General features: G+C 51.5%; 2 protein-coding genes across 4 annotated transcripts in view; one reads left to right on the top strand and one right to left on the bottom strand.

The window, feature by feature from the left end:
- Positions 1 to 4,593, top strand: part of CDON (cell adhesion associated, oncogene regulated) — a 101,660-nt gene extending 97,067 nt beyond the window's left edge. For 2 of the 3 annotated variants that reach the window (XM_042905685.1, XM_042905686.1), the window contains exons 19-20: positions 561 to 835; positions 2,549 to 4,593. In XM_042905685.1, the coding sequence (XP_042761619.1) occupies positions 561 to 835; positions 2,549 to 2,712 (439 nt within the window). In that variant the 3' untranslated portion in view covers positions 2,713 to 4,593. The remainder of the gene's footprint in view (positions 1 to 560; positions 836 to 2,548) is intronic. The other variant, XM_042905687.1, reaches the window with a different exon arrangement.
- Positions 4,594 to 7,380: 2,787 nt separating this feature from the next.
- Positions 7,381 to 17,099, bottom strand: VSIG10L2 (V-set and immunoglobulin domain containing 10 like 2). The gene is made up of 12 exons (XM_042907040.1): positions 16,985 to 17,099; positions 14,956 to 15,306; positions 14,410 to 14,685; positions 13,409 to 13,684; positions 12,575 to 12,823; positions 11,622 to 11,882; positions 9,951 to 10,241; positions 8,995 to 9,291; positions 8,218 to 8,340; positions 7,898 to 7,922; positions 7,715 to 7,767; positions 7,381 to 7,569 (listed from the first exon to the last, which is right to left on the bottom strand). The coding sequence occupies exons 1-12, from the start codon at positions 17,064 to 17,066 to the stop codon at positions 7,475 to 7,477; spliced, it is 2,379 nt and encodes a 792-aa protein (XP_042762974.1). The 5' UTR covers positions 17,067 to 17,099; the 3' UTR covers positions 7,381 to 7,474.
- Between the last annotated feature and the right edge of the window lie 2,508 nt (positions 17,100 to 19,607).

Genomic DNA, 19,607 nt, shown 5'->3' with positions numbered 1-19,607 from the left:
TCAAAGAAAAAAATTTAAAAATATACAAAACCTGGATTTCGAACATCTGATCCTTGTAGTGTCCCCCGCCCTGCAAGGGGGAAGAGGGAACATATTACCTGACTTCAAAGCCGTGTGTTTTTGTTGGCTTTCATAAGATTCGTCCTCTCACGTGGCCATAGGTTTCTTAGCTTTCTATTCTCTTCTTCCTCTCTGTTCTCTTCCATTCCTTCTAGTGGCTAATGGCCTTTTTCTTCTGTGTGCTGTATTCAGGAACCAGTTAATTATGAAATGGAAGACAACTTCTGACAGAGGACCAAGGCAAAGGAAGCCTGTGAGATTGGTCATCCTATATGGCTTTATTCTTAAGTGGTGCAGTCTCCTGCTGTATTCCACTTTAACTGCAATTTCTGAGTTCTTGATCTTGCAAATCAGAGTGAATCATTGCATTATTTGTAAGCACTGATCTTTCTTAATGAGAGTCTGTGATTACAAAACACCAAATGGTATTTCAAAGTAAGTGTATTTTAACGATTGATCCCTGAAGGCACAATTCTGTTTCTTTTGGTTGTATTTTGTAGGTGTTTCACCAAAACCAGCAGCACTTTCAGCAGCAGCCCCCTTCCTGTGGTCCCAGTGGTAGCACCTTATCCTCACGATGGCTTGGAAATGAAGCCCCTCAGTCACATGAAGGTGCCCGTATGTCTGGCTTCCACAGCCCCCGACTGTAGCCAGTCACCTGAGGAGAGCTTCAAAGATGACACGGCACCAAGACCTGCTCAGCATACTTGCTGTCAGGACGATAGAAATGACATCGACATTGAGTGCACAGAAGATACAGCAGAGTTCAGCAGAGGTACCGGGAGCCATTAGCAATCTCAAGTTTCATGTGCAAATACTATTCACGTAATCTAAAACAATTTTCCCCTCATATGGTTGTTTTTAGAATGCACAGAATAAGCTGTTCCCAGATCTGTCTTCTATAGTTTACAAAAATACAAGAGTTCACATAAGTCATTTGCAAGAAGAATGGAAATGGGGGGAAAGGGATCGTTTCTGCGTCTTTCCATTTTTGTGAAAATTGGAGTGCTCTATCCCACTGGTGTGTGTTGGGGGGAAAATCCCATCATAATTTCAGAGTACATAATGGGCTCACTCCTTTTCTCACACGTGTAAAATATAGTTACAGCAATTTCTCTGTCTAGTTAGACAACATATTATCTGGTAGCAGAATTGTGTATGTTAATTTAATGCATTTCCCCATACATTTCCCAGGGTATAGTCAGAAACCATTCTATCCCTACTAGAAAAATAAAAGGTTCTTAGTAATGCCATTGACCCAGTCATATTTGATAGCTTAGGGACAGAATCACTGTGTGTGAAGATGCTTTTAATAATTCCAAACCATCTGTGATACAAACATAAAAATGATAAACATGTGAAAAATGTTTCCCAAGTTCCATTAAACTATGTGCTTTAAAAAAAAAAGAAAGAAAAAAGAAATCTTAAGTTTCAAGCTAGTCTTCAGTTACTTAAGACCTATATGAAGGAAGTTGCTTTTTTCTGTGATCAACTCACATATTTCTTAAATAGTAGGTGGGGTTAGTGGGTACTTCAAAAAAGTTGACGATACAGGGAATTCTGTGAAATTCTGTTATCCACATCCTTCAGCTCAGGCTGTTAATCCCATTACATTTTGGAGAATAAATCCAAATAGGCTTTGATTCAGTTTGTACCTGAACAGTAGACTTGTGGGCCAATGCATTTTGTGATCATGGGCCTCTTTTACATTTGCATTAATTCTGGAGTTGTAGCCTTTCTTTTCTTTCTTTCTTTCTTTCTTTTTAAATGTTTATATATTTTATTTATTTAGTTTTGAGGTGGAGGGGATTGAGAGAGAGAGAGAGAGAGAAAATATCTCAAAAAGGCTCCACACTATCAGTGTGGGGCCCTATGTGGGGCTCAAACCCACAAACTGTAGATCATGATCTGAGCTGAAATCAAGAGTCAGACGCTTAACTGATGGAGCCACCAGGCACCCCTGTAGCCTTTCTTTATTATTTTTTTTTTGTAGCCTTCCTTTAAAAAGAATTTTTTTTTGAATGTTTGTTTATTTTTGAGAGAGACCCCATGCAAGCAGGGGAGGGGCAGAGAGAGAGGGAGACACAGAATCTGAAGCAGGCTCCAGGCTCTGAGCGGTCAGCACAGAGCCCAACGTGGGGCTCGAACTCAGAAACCATGAGATCTCAGGTCACACCTGAGCCGAAGTCGGATGCTTAACCTACTGAGTCACCCAGGCGCCCCTGTAGCCTTTCTTTAAAGTGGTTATTTGCAGGGTTTTAAGGGGTTTTTGCTTTTAGCCCTCAGATGAATTGTACAACTGTCCATGAGAGCTCAGCTTTATTTTAGATCTTTGAAACCTACTTCCTCTCTCAAAGTCAAACTCAACACAACTGGCTCTACTCTTGCTCATGATTCTTTCTTTATTGATCAAAGTAATATTTTTAGACTGTTTTGTGAAAATCAGCTTTATGATTTCCTAATGCTCCCAAACCTTTGTGTTTTTCAGGAGACAGCTGTGTCCATTCAGAAACAGAGAACAAAATTTTAAGTTGGAATCCTCTTATTTTGCCACATGGGTCAAAGGACTGTACTGAAAAGACAGCGTGGTCTCCTCCCGGCATTCCTCTAGACAGCCCTTCAGGGGTCCTTCAGCAACCCCAAGAAACCTGAGGATGTGCATACGACTGGTCATGCTCCCACTTCAAGCCAGCACCTGCACAAAACAGGCCTGGGGATGGACTGCGTGAAGGACATTCATTCAAATCAGAGAAAATCGTTATTTATTTTTTGTAGTAGTAAGGTCATATGAATGTATCTTAAATTGTGTGCCCTTTTTTATTATTTATGCCTTAACAATTCCTATTCCTCCCTCCCCCTCAGTAGGAAACCTAGTTTTGCGTAGTTTTCAATCATCTGAGAGCAGTGGTATCATTCCATGTTTCCGAGAACCTCAGTGACCAGAAGAGCTCCTCCTGCAAGGATCCAGCCTCTTGGCCGATACGGCTCGAGAGGGAACTGATCTGGCTGTTGGAAGTTTTCAGATGGAAAGCTGGCTTTTGATACTATGTTTATTATTATTGAGAACATTTGGAATCACCCTCAGCTGTCACCTAGTGTTTATAATAGCAGGTCTCTTTTGAATTTTAGGAGTGCCTTCCACAGAAGTGATAGGGGACCTGTTGACTGTCTGCACATGGGCACAAGTTATGTTCCGTTTTCTAGACACTAGTCACAAAGTGTCATGAACATGGTTTGAGGTTAAGGTCTGTGGGGTTATTGCATTTTGCAGAGAGGGAACCAGGGCCAGAGAGAAGAATGAATGTCCTCAGGTCCCACTACCTTAAAATTGGATTGGTTTATAAAATCATCACTGTGGAGCTCTTTTTGACTGTTCTGAGAGTAGGAACAACATAAGTTTAAAGTGGCGACTTGAAAAGAAAGACCCACATTGTGCTCCCGGTGTCATGCCACCCGAAAATTATTATTTTCCAGCTTCCAACATGGGCAATGCTTGGAAGACGTGAATGTCAGAAAAGATTTAATTTGGAGGGAAAGGGGTATGGTCTGAAATTTCCTGACTTTTTTCAGAATGTCGTCATTGTAAACAGGCACCTGAAGCTTCGGTTAGCAGAGCTCATAAATCACAGTTACTGCTCCCTCTGAGTGACGAGGACATTTGCAGCTGCCTTTGGAAGGCTTTTCTTCTCCACATCTAAAAAAAAGAAACAAAAGCTCACAAAAAAACACTACTACTATTTAATAGCTATTTTAATAGCTTTTGAGTCAAGCTTTAATGGATCACTGCTTATTTTTGGATTGTGCATCCCTTGGGGGGAAAAAAAAACAAAATGATTCTCTTTATGTAGAGTCAAACAGTTTCAGCATAAATGAAAAAAACTTCTTTCCCAAAAATTGCAGTGAAATAGACTAGAATACTATGTTAATCAACTGTTTATGTAAATGCATCAATATTGCCTTACATATGTCTATATATTTTATAAATAGAGCTGTTAGCGAAATACGCTGTTTGAGCTGGGTCACTATGCGAGAATGTCTTCGAGTGGAATGTAGTGAATATAATTTCAGGGTCCGGTATTAGGGGTGCTGTAGAATCAAATTCTGCATTCCAGATGTCCATACCTATAGTATGCTGGATTTATGATTCATGTGGTGTAGATACACTTGGCTTTGGAGGGGGATATCTGCATCCCTTCTGTGATTAGCAAAGGACGGAGTCCTAGTGCACAGAATATGAAAACATGCCCTGTGTTTTTTGCCAACCAACTCACAGCCATGCGGTCACAAAGGGAGTTTGAGAAAACTGGGAGTAAATGTTCGTAGGCAGTCATTTTGATTCAGGAAACAGAGGTATATTAGCATGAGCCTTAGGTCATAAACTGCTTTTAAAGATTGAGTTTGAATATGGGATTTGTCCACCCGGTAGAGGAGACAACTTTTACCTTTAGGGCAAACTCATTGTGGACTGCTTTATTTATATTATTAGTAACGCTGTTTTAAGTGTTATCCCTTTTATTGTATTTTATTTATAAAAAAAATGCCTTTATATATTGAGACATAAATATAAATATAAATATATAAATATATATATATATATATATATACAGTTGCCTTACTGTTCAGGAGTTCTGCATTCTCCCTGACCTTGAGTTATTCTGAACTTGTATGACCTGCACAGTCAACCAGCAACCGTCCTGCCTGCTGTCGCTTCCCCGGGAAGTCCGAGGACATAGCACAGGGTGGGAGATGGCCCTAGCATTTGTGGAGTAGCTGCGGTGGACCAGGCACCGTGCTCAATGCTGGCCTCTGCTATCTCGGTAACCCTCACAGCAAATCTGCAACATAGCCAGTCACCCACCACAGAGCCTGAACTTTAGCCCAGTTTATCTGGAGTCGTAATCTGGGCTCCTTCCATTTTTTTCCATACTGCTTTCCAAAAGCATGTGGTTCCCTCTTTCAATGGAACCGGTCCAGTTCTGTATGCTCTCCTCCCCTGCCGCATGGTGCCTCCGATGCCCTGACCCCACAGCCAGAGAAGCTGTGCTCGGTCCTGCAGGGGCAGAGCTGTGTGCTCTGGGTCTTTCCAGAGTCCCCGTTTCTCCCCAGGACACCCCTCACCTCTTCCTACCCCCCCCTCCCTCCCCGCCCCGCCAGGGAATGTGATCTTCCCTCGGCTTAGTGAACATGTCACTGGTCAGGCCTCTTCATGTGCCTTCTCCTCTTAGAATTCTCTGTGGTTCTTTGTTTTAGCATAAAACATCCCCGCTCCTGTCGTATCGATTCATTATCTCCTTTTTTTCCATCACGTACCAATAGTCTGGTGATGGGTGCCGTACAGGATGTAAGCGAAATTGCAATGTTTTCAGCCTTTTGAAGTGGTCTTTTAGGAAAGCATTTCTGGGTTGTGTTTATGTTGAGTGAGTCTGTGAACACCGATACGTCTGTATCAGGCCGACTGTGTCGCAACGATCATTCCAGATACAGTACTGCAAAGAGCTTAATTTCAGAATTGAATTCCACCTGTGTTGCCCTTTTACAGCAATGACTTTGAGATGCATGTCTTTGTATCATATTGAAAAGTGTGTTTTTATTTTCCTTCAGGTTGTAATATTCTGTGTGGAACTGTACATATTTTAAGTGATGTAGCTTTGACAGGTTTTATCTGGTTGATACGACTTTATATTAAAAGGGAATGCTGCTTTCCTGTAGAGTAGCACGTGAAAATGGGGATCCTGAGATACTCCCTGTTTGTATAAAGCTGCTTATAGCTTGTGATGGGGGTGGGTGGGTGTATGTCTTACTCTGAAATTCTTTGGAACGTCCATCCCTGTCCTCCCCTGAAAATCCCTGTGCGCGCCCCAGAGCCAAGCGAGTTAATCCCTCCTGTTCTGACCGAAGAGATACAGGCCCTGAAGGAACAGGATCTAGGACAACAAGAGTTTTATGGGGAGGCTGGGAAAATGCCTGAGCCAAAGAGCTGTGTGGAAGGAGGCAGACCGCCTGCGGGGGTTGGGGGGGAACTCAGTATCTCTTTGGAAGGAAGACAGGAGGGAGGGAGAGGAACGCGGGGAGGAGAGTGGTCTGTGTTTACCATTAACTTGGAGCTACATCGGTGTGAACTCCTGGGTAGACAGCTCGCCTCCTCAAGGCGCAGCCCTAACAAGTCAAAGTGTCTGGGCTGTGGTGACCAGAGAGCCAGCAGGGTCTTTGGCATGGGGTGGGGCCTTGTTCTAGTTTATTCCCCATGTTGAAATAAGCCTTCTTTAAACCTTAGCTCCAGTCCTGAGAGCCTTGAGAGAACTTGAAATCCCTTTTCTAATAAAGTCTAAGTCTGTGAGAACCTGAGAAGCAACTTAAGTTTCTGTCCGTCTCCTGTCTCCTTCCAGGCGCCACTTTCCTTATTCCTGGCAAGATCATCCCTTGGCTCTCTTGCTGTTTCTTCTCATCCGAGTCCCCTGCGGAGGCAGCTCTGACTCCTGACTCTTGTAGCCCAGTTGAACAAGCATTCGTTTGTGTTTCCCCCAGATTTCAGACACATGCACACGCACGCTGGAGCCAGTGAGTCATGCTGGCAGCTGACAGGGTACGACTCTGGAAGGTCCCCTGTCAGCCAGCATCCCCCGGGGCCTGGTGGCAAGAAGCCGCATCTGGAATACCTCTGCTCTGTCGTGTCGGCACAGACTCCCGGAGTCTAGCGACTGTGTGTCCCTGTGACCACTGCAGACTCTGCGACACTCCTGCACCAAAGGTCGGAGACGGACAAAGACCCTGGCATTGGCACGTGGCTCCACTACCCCTCTGATTAAGCTGGTCCCATAACCGAAGTTTGCGTTCCTGGGGGAGGAATTCGAGATCTGGAAAGTAAGGAACTCCCAGAAGGGCACCTTCCTTGCTACAGTTGAATGAAGGCAGCACACGCCTGCCTACAGGTCTTGCTTCCCATCTCCTAGCTTCCCGCCAGTAGGAGAACCCGGCTGAAGCTGGGGCCGGCCTCTCCCTGTGGGAGTAGCAACTGAAACAAGCCTCCACCGGTGAGAGCATCACGTACGATTTATTTAGCAGTTTCTCGGTTCACAGGCTTCGTGCGCCAGCAGCTGGCTTGCTCGGCAGAGCGCCAGGCACCGTCCCCAGAACCATCCTTCTCCCCGGCCCTCGGACACCCGCCTGGTCTCTTCTCCAGTTGTGGGTCTTCCTCATCCTTCCACCTCCGGGTTCCACAAGCTGGGCCAGGACCCCTCTTGGAAGCAAGTCCTCCAGAGGCACGGCAGCCTTGTCCTGGTTGTGAAGGCTGGGTGTTGAAGGGGGTGGGGCAGCTGGGGTCTTCTTCGCTTTCTTGGCTCTAGGACCGACTACACGGAGGGATCTTTCCACTCCCACCTGTCCCCGTGCGTATTTGCACCTAACCCTTGGGGCCTCATGGGGTTGCAGTCACAGTGATGGTGACGTTAACTGGAGCATCCGTGGCTTGCACAGGCTCCACACCTGGGGTGGCGGGTGGGGGTTCAATGCCTACCAAGGACAGACACAAGCAGAGGAGACCGATGCCTCGGGGGCATCCCCGCCTGTTCGCAGGACAAGAGACTGAGCCTCATGCATGAAACTCAGGACTGCTGTCCTTACACATGAGTGGTCCTTGGGACGGAAGCATGCTTACCTGCCTGTTCCTCAAGGCCTTCCCTCGACTCCCTATATTGATGATTTTGCTCCCTGAGGGTGAAGTGCGAGAGTGAAGTCAGTGACAGCCTCGGTTCCCCAGCCTTCCTTTCCAATTAGAGGAAAATCCCAACACAACCGCCCTTCCCCGCCCTGCCCAGAAGGACGAGGGTTCTACACTCACATGGGAACAAGCAACCGACCAAGGCCTGTAGGAAGAAAAGAAGGGGTGTTAACTTGAGCAATCCACCACAGGTCCCTGGAGAGTAGCCCTCCCTTCCTTCGTAGGCCCTGTTTTTGAGACTGGGGAACATAGATGGGGATGGCCTCAGATGGCTGGGGTTGGGGGTTGGAGCCCGGATGAACCGCTAACATTGAGGAGAAGTTACAGTTAAGGAAGAGCCTAGACTCTTTGCCCAGGGGAAGTCTGTGTCTCTCCTTGGATAGGTCTAGACCTGGCCACCTATGGACTCAAGCAACCCCGCCCTTCAGCTTTCCACTCACAGGGGACGGTCCCCGGGTGCCGGGCAGCATACTGGAACACCAGTAGAGAGGCCACCGTTGCCACCACCACTCCTGTGCCCGCTGCACCCAGCACTGCTGGATAGGCGCTGAAGGGTGGATCCGCTGGGAGGGGAGAGTGCTGGTTACATGGCTTTGGTGCCACTACTGAAACGTGACAATGGCTTAGGGGGCGGCATGCAGGCAATGCCCTGCGGTGAGCAATCAAGAGCAAGACTTGACCCAGAGAATCTGTAAGTCAGGTCTTTCCCAAGGAAAGAGGTGCTCTGCATGCTTTCGAGTCCCCAGCCAAGTCCCCCATTTGTGGCACTGAAGGCCACAGGCCCGTTATCTTGGAGCTTGGGGCCGAAGGGAAGGACACCAGGAAATAAGGGAGTTCCCGGGACGGAGACAGAGCAGCAGGAAGCTGAGAGCCCACCTGTGCCCCGGGAGGTGAGACTGAGGCACAGAGTTGGGCCCCTACCCTTCTCAAATCACCGGCATCCTGTGCCTCCCCCTTGCCTATTTCTCCGGATTCAAGCAGAACCGTGGCTCCTACCCCTAGGCCCGGGGCCTCCGGAGCCTCCCAGGGAGGGATGGGAAAGACAGCCGTGACTACCGCAGGGGAGGGTGGAGAAGAGGAAAGAGACCAGGAGAGAGGACTTCAAGTGGGAGGGAGGCGGAGGAAAGGAGCAGGGGAGGCCCCGTGAGGAGGAAAATGAAGCGGGGCTGGGTTTGGTGGAGAAAAGGTGAGTCCCTCCATGGCCCTAGCCCCGGCACCTGGTATCTTCACCTCAGAGGGATGTCCAGCCGTGTGGTGATTCAGGGCCAGGACGCGGAAGGCGTAACGGACACCTGGGTCCAGGCCCCCCAGCCTCCGGCCCCTGCTCTCTGGCTCAATGTCACTGGCTGCTGTCTCCCAAGCCCCAGCTCCTGGGCTCGGGACACTGGCCCTCCGCTGCACCAGGAAGCCCGTCAGGTTCCCAGGGCCTCGGACGGCCCACTGCAGCTGCACCTCCCTCCGGTGTCTCCCGTACGTCAGGCGGCTGATGGTGACGTTGGGAGGAGCTGGGTATCCTGGGGGTGAGGGCGGGGACACATACGGCACCTGCACACCTATAGCCACATATGTCGGTGTGCTTGCGCCCCCAAATTGATTCCAATGTTGTTGAGAGAGAGCCAGGAGTGCGGCACCACACTGAGGTCTGTAGACCTGATCGGTCCTGTGTAGTTTCAGTCTATGGTGCCCTAGTGTCGTCACCTACAAACTGAGGACGTTATTCTGACAGCATGGAGTGCTGCTGGCCTTTATTCAAGAGTGCATCAGGTTCATCAGGTTCACGTTCACATAAGCCCTGCGCTTTTGAGGGCCTGTCTGTGCCTGAGGAGTTAACGGGTCTAAATTTTGGAGCCGAGGGGGCCCCTGGGTGGCTCAGTCGGTTGGGCGTCCGACGTCGGCTCAGGTCAGGATCTCGCGATTCGTGAGTTCAAGCCCCACGTCAGGCTCTGTGCTGACAGCTCAGAGCCTAGAGTCTCCTTCAGATTCTGTCTCCCTCTCTCTCTGCCCCTCCCCTGCTCACACTCTCTCTTTCTCTCTAAAATGAACATTAATTTTTTTTTTTTTTTTTTTTTTAAATTTTGGAGCAGAGGATTCCTGCGTCTTTCCACCTGCAGGGTTACGGCTGGAGGTTTCCCCGTGCCCCTCGCCACGCAAACACCCACTACCCCTCACTCACTCAGGACCTCCAACAGGACGCTCCGACTGCTGTTCCCTAAGGCGTTGCGAGCCACACACTGGTAGGCGCCCCTGTGGCGTGCTGGGTCAGCGTCCCGGATGCTAAGGTGGAGCTGGGCCCCCTCAGGGTGCAGCATGAATCCAGAAGGGCCAGCTTCCACTTGCTGTCGCCGGGGTCCCAGCCAGAGGAGCTGGACAGGTGGCGTGCCCCCCAGGAGGGCACACCCCAGCCAGGCCTCTCCCCCTTCCAGCACAGACACCTGGGGCTTAGCCACTGCCACCTGTGGGGCTTCTGCAGGGACAGAGAGGGTAAGGCTGGATGGAAGGTGTCCCCCGCGCCTGGGCTAGTGGGAAGGCTTGGGGGTAAGGTGCTGGCCAGCAGTGGAGGGGATAGGGAGGGGAAACAGAGGAGAGATGGGGCCAGTGGAGTTGGCAGTGAAGCTTGTCTTGGGCCAGTCTGCTGCCTCTTCCAGGATCCCGTTCTATGCCAGAGTCCTACCACAATCTGCTTCCAGATTTCTTGATAATAGCAGTGTGCCTTCAGGCCCCAACTCTAGTCTCAGCTCCTATAGGTGGGGCCCCTGCCTTATTCACCCCTGTGTTAACCAGCTCCCTCCTAGTACCTGGCATGGGACCTCCTAATACCTCCCTAATAGCCCACCAGCTCCCACCCCCAGGGCATTGGGCTGGGCCCAGAGCAGATGCTTTTTATGGACTGAGTCCTAAAGACCCAGAGTTTCAGGTGTCAGTGAATCTCCTAGGATAGAATTTCCAACCCCAAGACTGAATAATAAGAGAGGGAAATATTCCCAGATGAGGGCCTTCTGAGAGCCCAGGGAGGCTGTCACCAAGCCCCTGGAGACCAAGATGTAAATCATTTTGTGCGAACTGCTACATGTGACTGTGTGTTTTCTCACATTTTTCACTTCAGTATTTAACTCTTTTTCGCGGAGTTGGCAATAAAAAGGACTGGCAGGGCCAGATGAGGACAGAGAAGGAAACCAGACCGAAACAAATAGAAGCAGTGAGAGAGGAAGAGAGAGACCTCTGACACCTGAAACACTAATGCAAGGCAGGAATATAATCAGGCACCTCTCATGCAAATTGATGCAAATGAGGGAGGCAGAATCCCTCAGGCAAATGAAGGAGACAGACTCCCTCATGCAAATTAATGCAAATGAGGGAGACAGAATTCCCTCACCGGCTAGACAGGGTGCTGCCCAATAGCGGTAGCCCCTGGTCACACGGGACTGTTGCACACTTGAAAGGTGGCCAGACCACACTGAGATGGGTTGTAAGTAAACACACTGGATTTTGAGGGCAGTAGAATAAGATACCTCATTCATAATTGTTTATTATTAAACATCGAAGTAATAATATGTTGGATATATTGAGTTCCATAAAATGTTTCTCTTATTTCTTTGTACTTTTTTTAAATGTAAAATTTTAAATTATATATACGGCTCACCTATTTTTATTGGGCAACACAGACCCAGACCAAACCCCCTGACTTTATGGATCGAAACAACTTGAGTTCTGGGAGGTGAGGTGACTCAGTCTCCTGACTCACTTTGCATTCCAGCGCAGACACCCCCCCAGAGGCCCTCATCACGATTCCAAAGGGCTGCTCTCCCACCTCAGCCCCAGAACCAAGCCACCAGCCCCAACTCACCCAGCAGGAGCCGGCAGTGGGGGTCAGGGACCCTGAGTGGGTGACTGCCCCTGCAGGTGAACTCTCGGCCAGCCAGATCGTCCTGGGTATGCAGGAGGTGGATGGCCAGTGAGGGGCTAGTGGTGCCCAGGGGTTGCTGCTGTCCATCCAGCCAGCTCAGCATGGCACGGGGCTCGCCTCCAGGCCACTCACAGCTCAGCATGATGAACTGGTCTCCAACTGTGGCTGTGGTCCAGCAGGTGGGGCTCCGGAGGGGTTCCCCTGGATAGGGAATAATGGCTCAGCCTGGCTCTACAGGAGGAAGAAGGGCTTGGTAGGCCTACTCCACCCCACCCCTCCTTCCTTCATTTATTGCTCATTCACTCATTCCTCCATTGACTCAGTAACCCGTTCATTCATTCATCATTATTGAGAGCTGGCCATGTACCAGAGAAATAGTGAGGACAGACACCAAGCAAACAATGACAATATAATTTGATGAATGCTAGAGTACAGGTAGGAAGACAAACTTTGTGGGGCTTTAGGGAGAAGCACTTTGAAGATAGGATGGCATCTGAACTTGGTCTTGGGGGGTGGGTAAAAATCTCCAAAGCGGGGAGAAAGCTAAAGGCACATTTCAAGGCCAACATGCAATAGGGCAGTAGAAGCATGGTGTAAGGTCAATGACAGCCTGCTGACCCTGGAGGCTGGGAGACAGGAAGGCATCACAGGGCTCCAAGCCCAAACTGCGGAGGACAGGGCAGTGTGGCTGGACGCCCGGCTGGAGTGGAGAGGAGGTTGGAAGGAAGAGTCAGAGCTGAGTGCTGCCCACCTCCTTGCTACATGGCAAGTCTTGGAGTTTGCAATCTGGAGCCGCATCCCAGGTCCCAGGGCTCCTCTAAGGCTCTCCCCTGGCTCCCACCCACGCCCCTGCCTGGAACATCCGAGCCTTGCTGTGTCCTATGTCCACTCACACAGCGTGATCCTGCAGAGGGCAGGCAGCGCCAGGGCTGGGTGCTCGCCGGCACAGGTGAAAACGCCGCCGTTAGGGAGCTGGGTGGTGCCACGACTCCAGGTGACATTGCTGAGAGCAGCAGGGCCAGTTCCCCGGGGCCCTTCCCACCGCAGCCGGGCAGCCGGAAGCCCCCCCGGCCAGGCGCAGACCAAGGTCACGGCCCCAAGGGTGGGGAGCACAGAACAGGAGGGCTGCCCCTCAGGGGGATCTGGGCGGAGAAGTGGGCGAGGATGGGGCTGGACAGACTCCGCTGCCAGGGCACCGTGGCCCCCGGGCCCAGTTTAGAGGCCCGGAGGCCACAGGGTCAAGGGTAGGAGAAGGAGCGAGAAGTGGGTGGGAGGGAAACGACTCGATTTCTCTGAGGGGCTGGAGAGCAAAGAGCTGCGCTCTCAGGTCAGGGGCAGGAGCTGACGGGGTGAGCGGGAGTTCAGAGCCCCTGAGGAATCCCAGAGGCCCGTGGAAGCCCCCAGAGGGGAAGTTTCCCCATTGCCTCTTCTTTGCCACTGGGTGCTTTGCCTCACGGTCATTTCTCTACCCTTCTCTGTGCCTCAGTTCAGTCTCCAAGGCCGTGGGAAGAATCACTTGGGGATGAGGTCGACATAGGGTCAGGGGCTTCCTCTCTCCCTGTCCCTTCCCACAGCTTTCTCAGCCTGTCCCCCTGCTCTCCACCTCCTGACTCCCACACCTCCCTCCCCTACAACGTCTACACCGCTTTTCACAGGGCGCCTGGAGTCTGCCAGAACACAGGGCTGTGGTGGTCCTGGCTTTGAGCGGCCCCTTCCCCCACACTCACAGTAGATGGTGAGCCTGACGGTGGTCTGGCTGTGGGTGTCCAGGCGGCTGTTGTGGGCCAGGCAGGTGTACAGGCCTGTGTGGGTGTGGCTGGCGCTGGCGATGGTGTAGGCGGGCCCCACTTGGACCTGAGTGTGGTCGCGGAGCCACACGTAGTGACAAGGGGGGTTGGATGCAGCCCGGCAGCTCAGGGTCACCTCTTCCCCCTCGCCGGCCCAGAAACCCTCCTCGGTCAAGCCCAGTGGCTCTACCGTGATCACAGGATTGTCTGGACCATCTGGGGGGCAAGGAAGACTCGTCACATCTCTCCAGTCTTCATTCCCTGACTCACTCATGTAATCGTCACTGACTCACCATCCAACAAGCTCATACTATGGACCTACTATGTCAACCACTGGGCTAGGCCCCCGAGGAGCTCAGAGTCTGCGGGCCATAGGCACCGTCCAGTGTAGGTGTTCAGGGTCCGTGGAGGCAATCACCTTAGGCTGTGGGAGGCTTCCCTGAGGGACCGAGTTTGGGGTACGACAAGAGTTGGCTAGGCAGGAGGGGGGTGCCAACCTTCCCAGTTTGCCCAGGATGGAGGGGCTTCTTGGGACTGGGACCGTTGGCCTTTGACGTGGTCCAACTTGGACCAACTTGGACCAACTTGCTGCCCTCTCTCCCTATTGTGTCCCTCCTCCCTGTTTCCTCAGGGTTCAGTTGGTCCCGAGAGACCTTCAGGTTCAGCCCAAAGGCAGGCTCTGTGGGCCATCCCCTTTACCGTAAATATGCATAAAATTGTGACTCTGAACGTATGCCCATTTTCCTGGGAAGAGGGGCCCACGAGCTTGAAAATGTTAAAACCCCTGTCCTAGACCTGTATTTTGTACCAGCGGGCCCAGTGCCCTGATGTTCTTGCCTTCTGGAGCCTCTCAGAGGGCCGTGGCCCTCCTGGTGGCCCTGAGGTGTGGCAGGAGGCAGAGTGCAGACCACGTGCCCCCCACCCCCACCAATCTGACTCACAGACGACATCAAGGAAGTTTCCATCACTGCTCAGCCGGTTGACGGCGTTGCGGGCACTGCACGCGTACCAGCCCAGGTGCGTCCTGTTGACTGGGTCCAGCTGAAGCAGTTGCCCTGTGACCTCCACCAGGTCCTCCTCAGGGCCTCGAGGTGCCTGATGTCTCCAGGCAAAAGTCACAGGCTCTGTGCCCTCCTGTAACGCACATGTGGCCACCACGGAGGTCCCCTCCACTGGGGATGGGTCACTCAGTCTCACCTGAGGCTTTGATACGGGCACTGGCCAGGGGAAGGAGAGGCTTTGTGTTTGTTATCGCAGACCCAGGCCATGCCCGGCTGTGTCTCACGGCTCAGCCCTTGCTGGCTGGGGGTTGGCCTGCCCATGGGGCCCTGACCATCCCTTTCCTAGGACCCCAGGTTTTCTCGCCCCCCCGGAGGCAAGGACCGGTGGAACCTAGGCCCGGCCCAAAGCAATGAGAAGCACATGCAAATAGAGGCTAAACAGCATGCAGAGCAACCCAGGTCACCCGTCCCAGCTAGGCTCCTCACCCAGCACGGCCAGAGTGTGGTAGGAGTAGGTGGTGTGGAGCTGGCCACCGGCCGCGTGCAGGGCCTGGCACAGGAAGTGGCCACGGGCGCCCTCCCGCAGCTCCTGAAGCACCAGGCTGCTGTTCCAAAGACTCACGGCCCCCAGCGCGGAGGCCCCGGCCTCCACCTTGGACTCTGCTCCATTGGTGACAGCCACAGGTCGGGGAATCAGCGAGCCCAGGGGAGTGAAGCTCCAGAAGGCCACCAGGGGGGCGGGCCCAGAGCCACAGGCCAGCTCCACAGAGCCGCCCCGCACTCCTTGAATGGCTGCGGCCTCCTCGTCAGGGGCTCTGCGTGTCAAGTGGGGCTGCCCTACGGGCAGAGTGGCAATTCAGGACATCTGGGCTGTGCTGGGCTCTCCTCCCTCCCCTCCTCGGGCCCTTCCTTCTTCTCCTCCTTGGAGTTAGTGGGGAAGCGACAGTGTCTGAGGGAGCTTTGGAGTTTCCTGTCTGGCCGTGCCAGAGCAGGCAGCCTGGGGGAGTCCTCGCCTGACATCAGGGAACAGACTGGAGCTGAGGTTCCCATCCCCGGGTGCCGGCAGACCACTGTGGAAGACTGATAAAAATACATATTCCTGGGCCTCATCTCAGACCACCGACTCAGAATCCCCAGGCATCAGGGCCCAGGAATCTGTATTTTTAACAAGCATCTAGAAGTCAGTCTGATGATCAGCCCGAGATGGGAGATCTACACGGCCACTGTTTAATCGAGGCTGTGGGGGTCTCTGTGTAAAGATTCCAGGGGGATTCCAGACCCACTACGGCAAAGGGAAGATGACCCCAGCCTGCCATCAGCCCATCCAGCACGCATGCATCAACTGCTAATTACAGAGTACCTGCTCTGTACCAGGCACCAGGGTTACAAGGACAGACGAGCCGCCCCAACCCGGTTCTCGTGGATCTTTCAGTCTATCGGGGAGTTGACATTAAACAGCCATCACAGAGTAAGGCTGTCAACGGGTGTTTTTTTCTGCTCAGGACCTAGTACGGAGCCCCAGCATCTGCCTGAGGCTCATGTTCTCCTGTCTCCTGTGGCCAAATAATGATACTGTGCTGGGCTTTGGCACGTGTGGATGATGATAGTACCTCAGAAGACAAGCAAGGCACAGAATATCTGCTGACCTTGCCTGTAACGATAATAGCATCCCCTGAGACTCTGAAGCACGAAATCACGGTCTAAAACCACATGGCAGGTGGTAGAGCTGGGATTGGAGCCTGGCTCCCAATCTCAGACTCTTTCCACAGCTGTCAACTTCTCCAGCCAGAAGAGAAGACAGGCACGGAGCTGGAGGGAAGGGATCACGGGCCAAATTCTGCTCTTCACTTGAGCGAGAAGCAAAACAACCCAGAAACTGGTTCTTTCCAACCCTGTGGACACTGCTGTGGCCCCAGCTACCAGCATCTCTCACCTAGCCTATCTCCAGATGCTCTCAGCTCCCAGGAAACCACCTGTCTTGAAGGGAATGTTGGGGGGCGGGCGCCTGGGTGGCTCAGTTAGTTAAGCGTCTGACTGGCTCAGGTCACGGTCTCGTGGTCTGTGAGTCCGAGACTCGCATCCGGCTCTCTGCTGACAGCTCAGAGCCTGGAGCCTGCTTTGGATCCTGTGACTCCCCCTCTCTCTGCCCCTCCCAGCTCATGATCTGTCTCTCTCAAAAATAAATAAACATTAAAAAAATTAAAAAATAGAGCGGGGGGCGGGGGGAACGTTTGGAAGCCCAGATCTGACCATATCACTCCATGCTTACAACCCGACAGTGGCCCTCAGGATAACCCCAGGCTTCTGAAGGTGTTCCGGCCCTGCCTCCCCCACTCCTGGCACATAGCGGTCGCTCAGGGAGAGCTGGTTAAGGCCTAGCAGATGAACAAAGTGGATGGACTTGGCAGAATGGCCACAAAAGTGCAAAAGGGGGATCCCAAAGAAGAAAAGGAAGAAGTAACAGGATGTGAGGGGGGAATGGGCCCCTGTGAGGGGTGGTCCGAGTATCACTCACCCGAAGCCCCTCGATGCAGAAGGCAGAGGGGTGTCAGCAGCAGGAGACTGAGCGGTTTGTGCAGAGCCCTCTGACGCACCATGGTCTCATCTCCCTGGGTGGCTGTCCATGTGGGGCTCCTGCCTGACTCTCGGGAGCTCCCTCTCCAGAGCAAAGCCCAGCCCTGGAAGGATTGGGGGTCTGGCTCGGGTGGCCAACCTCAGCCTTCCGACACCACCATCCCGCTCTCCTGTTACCCTCACTGTCCCAATGACAAGTGAATTATTTACCAGATGATTCACTCCATCCATAATGCAGAGATGGGAGGGCAAGACCTAGCTGGGGCACACACCTCGGGGACAGCCCCGAGCTCCCCTGGCATTTCCATTTCAGTGAGAGCATAACGTTAGAGAGTCGCTGAGCATAAAGTTGAAAACAGCCCAACCACATCAAGTGCAAGCACCTGCCCGACACAGACCCCCCGTATGCAGCCCTCCGGACCTCAGGGACAAGGACATCAAAACACGTCATTGAATGCCTTTCGTCCCCCCTTGTGTTTTCCTCCTGTTTTGTTGGGAGAAGCTGGTAGAGGGCTGGAAGGAGCTCAGGAGTCCAACACAACGCCAGAGTTAGGGTTTGACTGTCGAGCTATGACACTTCTGGAAATTTCTGAACCTCTCTGAGCTTTAGTTTCTTCGCAGATAAAGTGGGATAATAACACCTTTTTTCTAAGGCTATTGTGAATATCAGATAAAAACCTTATATTCGCATACAGGGGGGGCTTCTCGGGTGCTAGTAAAGTCCTATTTCTTGACTTGGGTGGGGGTTACAGTTCATCAAACTATCCACGTACACAGGCACGCAAATACTTGGGTCAGGCGCCCAGCGTGTAGTTGGTGCTGTCCTTCACACTCCCGGCTGGATCTGATCTATGAAGCACGGACCAGCTTTCCTGTTGCATAGCTGTCTCTGCTAGACAGCCTGACATGAGGTCCGTTTTCGGTCTTCTGGTGCAGGGTGAGGGATAGGGTGAGATTCCCGCACCCCAGTGGGATGGGGTATCTGGTGTCAGGTTCATCAGGGCTCGGCTGGGACAGAAGCCGTTAGTGCTGAGTGCCCCACAGGCTCCTCCTGGGCTCCGAGGTGCTCACCGGGGCACTCTCGGCTTCTCACTTGCCCCAGGCTAGTGGACAGACCCCTGTCCCACTTTCATTCAGTCATGGCCAAGGTCCTTCCACGCCCTCCTTTGGGTCATGAGCCTCTATTCCCTCCTAACTGGGCTTTGAACAGAATGACGGAGGGTCCCTCGGAGTCGGGCTCCCACAAAGCGGGGACGGCATGTTTTCCTGACACTACTGACCAGTCCGTATGGCTCACTCCTCTTGACCACCCCCCCACCCCAAACTGGGAATATCTTAATGTTCCTTTGGGAGCAAAAGAAATTCTTTGGGATCTGGCATTGCTGTCTGCCTCAAGATGGCCACAGGCCCTGTCTTTAGAGAAAACATGAGCATCCAGACAGAGTGAATCAGGAAACCTTAAAGGATATTTGATCTTGCAGCAAGAATTTGTGCTGGCCTTGAAGTTAGCCAGAAGTTCCTCTTCTGCGTGTGGAATTGACCCCTGCAGCCAGCCTTTTCTCACCCAGAGCCATCAAGGTCACAGAAGATGTTGGGAATGCAAGCTGGTGCAGCCACTCTGGAAAACAGTATGGAGGTTCCTCAAAAAACTAAAAACAGATCTACCCTACGACCCAGCAATTGCACTACTAGGCATTTATCCACGGGATACAGGTGTGCTGTTTCAAAGGGACACATGCACCCCCGTGTTTATAGCAGCACTATCAACAATAGCCAAAGTATGGAAAGAGCCCAAATGTCCATCGATGGATGAATGGATAAAGAAGATGTGGTTTATATATACAATGGAGTGTTACTCGGCAATCAAAAAGAATGAAATCTTGCCATTTGCAACTATGTGGATAGAACTGGATGGAACTGGTATTATGCTAAGTGAAATTAGTCAGAGAAAGACAAAAATCATATGACTTCACTCATATGAGGACTTTAAGAGACAAAACAGATGAACGTAAGGGAAGGGAAACAAAAATAATATAAAAGCAGTGAGGGGGACAAAACAGAAGAGACTCATAAATATGGAGAACAAACTGAGGGCTACGGGAGGGGTTGTGGGAGGGGGGGATGGGCTAAATGGGTAAGGGGCACTAAGAAACCTACTCCTGAAATCATTGTTGCACTATATGCTAATTTGGATATAAATTTTAAAAAATAAAAAATAAAATTAAAAAAAAAAAGATCACAGAAGATGTGGGCAGTGCTCCCCAACCCACTCTGCCTCCTTAGTAAGGGAGATTCTGGAAGGGAGAGTCAGGGAAGAAGGTGTATTAGGATTCTCCAGAGAAACAGAACCAATAGGATGTGTGTGTCTACAGAGAAAGAGATTTCTTTTTTTTTTTTTTAATTTTTTTTAATGTTTATTTTTGAGAGAGAAACAGAGTGCAAGTAGGGGAGAGGGGCAGAGAGAGAGGGAGACACAGAATCCGAAGCAGGCTCCAGGCTCTGAGCTGTCAGCACAGAGCCCAATGTGGGGCTCGAACCCACAAACCGTGAGATCATGACTGAGC

Source organism: Panthera leo, chromosome D1 (assembly GCF_018350215.1).
Source record: "Panthera leo isolate Ple1 chromosome D1, P.leo_Ple1_pat1.1, whole genome shotgun sequence".
Lineage (NCBI taxonomy): Eukaryota > Metazoa > Chordata > Mammalia > Carnivora > Felidae > Panthera > Panthera leo.
Note: the sequence above shows the minus strand (reverse complement) of the source record. Positions and strands in the feature narration are given on the sequence as shown.